General features: G+C 31.3%; 1 protein-coding gene across 1 annotated transcript; it reads left to right on the top strand.

Annotated features, from left to right (window-relative positions):
• Window positions 267–6,187, top strand: LOC109327867 (probable Histone-lysine N-methyltransferase ATXR5). The gene is made up of 6 exons (XM_019561042.1): window positions 267–699; window positions 822–902; window positions 4,979–5,208; window positions 5,346–5,446; window positions 5,536–5,748; window positions 5,973–6,187. Exons 1-6 carry the CDS (start codon window positions 333–335, stop codon window positions 6,130–6,132), a joined length of 1,152 nt encoding a protein of 383 aa, XP_019416587.1. The 5' UTR covers window positions 267–332; the 3' UTR covers window positions 6,133–6,187.

Below are 6,394 nucleotides of genomic sequence, written 5' to 3'. Positions count from 1 at the left end.
TTTATATGTAATGATATACTTATAGATAAAAATATTACTTATATAAAAAATTCTTTTAATTTAATATTCGGCTAGGATTTCTCAATTTTACATGACAACACCAACCAAATAGAAAAGGCAAAAGCAAAAGAACTTAACAATATATTTTTTTCTTTTTTCAAACATATTAAATTATTTATTTATTTTTTGTTATTATTATTTATTAAATTTAATCTTCACACTAGAGACACCATTCTCGACTTCATCTATAGAAGTTAGCTCTGAATATTAAAAACATTATATTTTGTATTTCCCATTCTACCTTCAACCATTCTCAAATTTTCCACCCCGCCATGATTCCTGTCACATCATCACAATCACCATCGGCGTCTCAGAGGCATGTCGGCTTCATCCACCGCACTCAGGCACCGCAGCTCCTTCCTCATTTGTTGCCGGAGTCGTCATCACCGTCGTGGTTCATGTACCAGTCGCAGACGGAGATAATGGTGAGGGCTGAATACACCATGGTGGAGAGCGACAGTTATAGTGACCTGAACTGTGAGAAATGCGGCTCCGGTGAGTTGCCAGAAGAGCTTCTTCTTTGCGATAAATGCGACAAAGGATTTCATATGAAATGTTTGAGGCCAATCGTGGTTAGAGTCCCGATTGGATCGTGGTTTTGCCCTAATTGTTCGGGAGAGAAAGTGAAACGAGTTACAAGTAAGGGATTGAATTGCATGAATTTGAGAAATGAAACAATATTTTTTCTTTGAAGTGTTTTATGATGAATGTTGCATTGTATTTGTCACCTTTTATTTTATTTATTTATTTTTGTGTTTTAGGTTTCTCTCAGAAGAAGATATATGATTTTTTTGGGATTCAGGTTGATCCTAATGTTCAAGAGAAAGGTTCTTCTTCTCAAGGTAATAATAATAGGCAGAATTTCAGACATTTCCTATCAACCCGTTTTTTACGTAATTTTTATGAACCCCTTTTAATAATAATAGTATTGAAGGAATAATATGATTTGGATAATTGTTTTGAAATAAGAGAAAAAAGATGTACCCAACTTAGTGTATATACGAATATTATATATTATCATTATATTGTATCATCCACTATTCTTATTTAATTATTATTGACTATTTGTAAAAGTAATTTAACTTAAATGAATAATATAATAATTATATATAAGTCTTAATACCAGGAATATATAAATATTGAGTTTGGATCATCTCCTGTAATGGAGAGGACAGTGCTAACCTAGGATTGTGACATGTGACAATTCAATTTTTAATGGTCAAGATTTTAAAATGCAAAAATATATTTTTAATTAAATTAATTCAAAAAATAAATGTTATCTTCCTCTTCTCTTCAACGATAGCTACTACCTTCATTGCTACATAGGAGAGAGAAAACATAAGCACAAAAAGAGAAAAATAAACCTTTTCTTCATCTTCAACGATGGCTCACTAGTGGCATTATAGGTGGCGGCTGGAGAATATAGAGTTAAAAAAACAAGAGATGATTATTAGGCTATGTTTGGTTAAGAAAGGAAAGTGAAAGGAAAGAAAATGGAAGGAAAGAAAGTTGAAGGAAAGAAAAGTATTAGAAAATGAGATAATAATTTTATTGTTTGGTATGATTGAAAATAGAAGAAAAGTGAGAGGAAAGAAAATGCATATTTAAACCTAGTATATTTAAAAGACATAAGTGCCCTCATTATATAACTAAATTACATAACTAAATATTTATTTAAAATGACAATACATAATTATAAAATATGTCTAATTTTTAAATACTATTTTGTAATATTGCAATTACATAACTAAATAATTTATTTTTAATAATATTGATTAATATTTTTAAGTTACTAAGTTTAATATAATAATTTATGTTTATAAAATTCAATAAAAATCATTAACATCTTATATCTTCTTCTCACCAATGTATCTAAGTAAAGTATGACTAATTTTTTACAATCACTTTTATATTTTTAACAATCTCACTTCTATATATTTTACATTTTGTCTTTTTAATTTATTTATTATTTGTTTATTTATTTGTAGTTATGTTTATTTTTTTTCTTATCATTTCGGACAATACACAATTATTATTTATTTTTGAATTTAGAAGCAACGAAAATAAAATTAAGTTAACGAATTTCACATCAAAATGAATATAAATAAATAATTTTATTAAATTGTATATATTTTCACATAGATTGTAGTTCTTTAAATTCATTCATGGTGAAGGAAAAATTTAGAGTTTTTGATGTTTTTCTCTCCTTTCTTAATTTTCTTCACAAATCAGGGAGGAAAACTTTTTGTGTGAGACCCATGCTTATTTTTCCCTCCCCTCATTTTTAGTGTTGAACCAAATGGTGAAAAATAATATTTTCCACCACTTTTCCTTCCTCCTCTTTTCTTTCCTCTTTTTTTCCATAGAACCATGTTAGGCTTTCTTGACTTTGGATTTAGGGATGTTGCTAAAAAATAAGAAACACTACATGGATGGCCTAAATTTTCACCATGGAGAAGGTTCCTGTTAAAAATAGGAAGGAGTATAATGTTACACTCAAATTCCACTTGGAGTTGGAGACCCATCAAGCACAACAATTATCTCAAAACATTTGGTCCCTTCAATTGAAAAAAACCTGGGTTTGATTCTATATTCTCTCTCTCGTAATGTAGCAAGGGAGTAGATGCACTTGGAGAGAAAGAAGTTAATGCCATCGGTGAGCCACCGTTGTAGAAGAAGAAAAGGTTTGTTTTCTCTCTCCTATGTAGCAATGAAGGTAGTAGTTACGGTTGAAGAAGAGAGGAAGATAACATTTATTTTTTGAATTAATTTAATTAAAAATATATTTTTGCATTTTAAAATCTTGACCATTAAAATTGAATTGTCACGTGTCACAATCTTAGATTAGCACTGTCTTATCCATTATTGGAGAGTATCCAAACTCATAAATATTAGACTCTTAGATAAATTTAGGTAGAAGAATATTTGGTTTTGTGAAGGTAATGTAGATTGTTGGTTTATTGATTTGAAAGCCCTGGTGTCAGTGGCAGCTCGGCTGAGCTGGACGACTTTTATTAAGAACAAAGAAAAACAATATTTTTATTAACAAAGCCAACATTATTTTTTAAGAAAGTTGGATATAAAATATCTGATCTTTAAATATTTTGTGATAGTCATAAGACTTGTGATTTCACATTTAGGTCCAAACAGCAATGTGACCATACTATCATGTTTCCGGGAGTCCCCCATAGTGTTTGTAATTGCAGTAACGTTATATAACGTTTTATAATTACAATTGTAATTTAAAACATCGGTAGATACAGTAAAATAAAACCACCCTCCTTCTAGAATGGGGCTTCATGTAGCAATAATTATACTCACTGCATGACTAGAGAATTATTTGTATTCTATATAGCTTATGTCTTTGGAGTTTATTAGAGACATTAATAATTAAATGAAAACAATAGTTTTATGTTAAGTGTGATATTTATGTAAAAATTTATAAATAGTTGTTTGTTATATCATTCACTATTTATTTGAATTATTTTTTTCTTTGAAAAGTCAATAATTATTTAATATAAATGATAGAATGAAATAGTGGAAGCATACATATTTTACTCTTTTATGTTAATAATAACCTTTTATAACTGCAGTATGCATGTTTGTGTGTGGGCTTAACTTAAATACATGTTATAACCAATCATAATCACTATAACTGCATGATAATTACTGTGCCTATAACGGCATGATAATTGGAGTAATTAAGGCTACCTGCAATTTCCAGGGTTGTGACTTGTGAGTTGAGTGAACAAATAGGTACTAAACTTTTTTTCATATCTAAACATCTCCTTTTCACAACAGTGTTCAAATTGAACAGTCACAAAATGTGAAGAAGCTGCAAGGTCACATTGTATGACCTTGTCTGAAACCTAATATGTTGTTTGAGGTTTAATGAGGCCACTGAAACGCCTCAATGCCCAATTGTTGATATAATCTCTTTTTCATGGTTCTTAGTAAAGATTATCTCCATCTCAGATTGTGTCTATTTACATCTAATTGTCTAGCATATATATATATATATATGCATTCATGCTTGTGGAGAAGTGTTCTTGACTTATTTTCCTTCATGGATAGATCTAAACTCTTCGACGAGGCCCTCATTTAATTCAAATATTATAATCACCACTCATCTGTAATAAGTTATAGTTAACATTAATCCATAATGAGTTAGGACAAATTTCAGTGTAATAAACTGCTGTTTTATTAACCAACCAGGAATTTATAAGGTCCTACACTAGATCTCGAAGTATCATACTAGGTTAAAGTGTCGTTTACTTTTATACCATAGGGTGAGAGAATATCATTGGTTATACCAAAAAATGTTGTTTTACTTTTATACCATGATGTGAATCTATTGCAGCATATGGATGCCAGACCCATGATTTATATGAAGATTTGGAAAGTATAAAAGGAAAATTTGAAATCTATGTAGGTAGATTGATTCAAAAGTGGTCTATGATTTGGCAGCAAACTGAGTTACTAAACTTAACTATTAGATATTTATGTTTCTTAATGAAAACTAGAAAGATTTTTGCTTACTAAAAAAGTTTATTACAACTAGCTCTTCATTATGAATATTGAAGGCTACAGAATAAATGATACATGTTTATATCCTTTTTTATATTCTTACCTGCTGGTTTTGGTTGACATAACACTTCCACTTTCATGTTTGCTTCTAATGCACTCAGGATTTACTATGAATCTTTAGTATTTTGTTATTAGTAATGGAGGCAAAATGGTTACCTTTAGGTACCTTATTTGTAAATCTTTAAGGTCATGTTTTAATATCATGTTCTAGTATTCAAGGAATTTGTAAACTTTTGCCTCAACTTTGTGGGATGTACATATACTTATTCTCCATATACCTTATCTGATTGTAAGACTTCTTTGTATTGATTTATCCTTTCTGGACTTGTAGATGCTAAGAGGCGCAAGAAGCGTTCAGGACCTCGAATCGTACAGAAGAAAAAGAGGAGAATATTACCATTTGTTCCTTCAGAAGATCCTGCCCAGAGACTGAAACAGATGGGTTCTCTTGCTTCTGCTTTAACAGCATTAAATATGGAATTCAGTGATCACCTCACTTACTTGCCCGAAATGGCTCCTAGATCCGCTAATGAAGCCAGCTTAGAAAGTGGTGGCATGCAGGTCTCAACTAAATGTTTTTTCCAATTTCTTTACCCCCTAAAAATGGATGGACCTGTAACAAATAATAGCATGATTAGTGTGCACATCTCCATAATTCTGTGCTAGTTTAATAGACTATTTTATTGTTTTCCTCTTAGATTCTTACCAAGGAGGATACTAGAACTGTGGAGCTCTGCAAAGCTATGTCCAAAAGAGGCGAATGCCCTCCTTTCATGGTTGTTTTTGATTCATGTGAAGGGTAGCCACCTTAGACTTGTCACCATACAGTAGAAAATCAATGCTTCGTGCCTTAATATTTAGCATACTTTTATTGACTTTGTGGTGTAGCTATACTGTGGAGGCTGATGGCCCAATTAAGGATATGACATTCATTGCTGAATACATTGGAGATGTGGATTACCTGAAGAAACGGGAACGTGATGATTGCGATAGCATGATGACCCTTCTTTTACCATCAGAACCTGCCCAAAATCTTGTCATTTGCGCGGACAGACGTGGAAATATTGCCCGCTTCATTAGTGGCATAAACAATTATACTCAGTAAGCTTTTCTTGTCTCATGTATTTTGATTTCTTCCTTCATGTGGACATTTGTATTACCATACTTCTTGCAGAAAGTTTTATATGTTGTTTGGCTTTAGTATATTTATAAAGAACTCAACTTAGGATTTTAACTCTGTAAAATGCTAATACTTTTTTATATGTAAACTAATATTGCTAATTCTTAATATTATTGTGCTTAGAACATATCCAATTTCTATGCAGGGAAGGTAGGAAGAAACAGAACTGCAAATGTTTAAGGTACAATGTTAATGGGGAATGCAGGGTCTTTTTGGTCACGACTCGTGATATTGCCAAGGGGGAGAGGCTTTACTATAACTATAATGGTCATGAGGATGAATACCCAACTCAGCATTTTGTCTGATTGATAGCCATGTAAATCCCAGTGAAAGGATTTTCATGATTTTCTTGAAAACTTTAACTTATTGTTTTTGTGGATCAAGCATTTTTTACCTCAATTGTTGCCATGACAATTCATTATAAGTTATGCTGTAGAGCTGGCCCAGTTCTGTGGCTTAGAGATGAAAAGAGTACCAAAGGAAAAAGGTTTTTCATCTAGGTTGTCTTAAAATATGAGCTTAGGGATACATTTTTTAAAAAACAGGTTCAAGGAATGTAAAAGTTTC

This window comes from Lupinus angustifolius, chromosome LG15 (genome assembly GCF_001865875.1).
Source record: "Lupinus angustifolius cultivar Tanjil chromosome LG15, LupAngTanjil_v1.0, whole genome shotgun sequence".
Classification (NCBI taxonomy): domain Eukaryota; kingdom Viridiplantae; phylum Streptophyta; class Magnoliopsida; order Fabales; family Fabaceae; genus Lupinus; species Lupinus angustifolius.
This window is presented reverse-complemented; position numbering and strand designations above follow the sequence as displayed.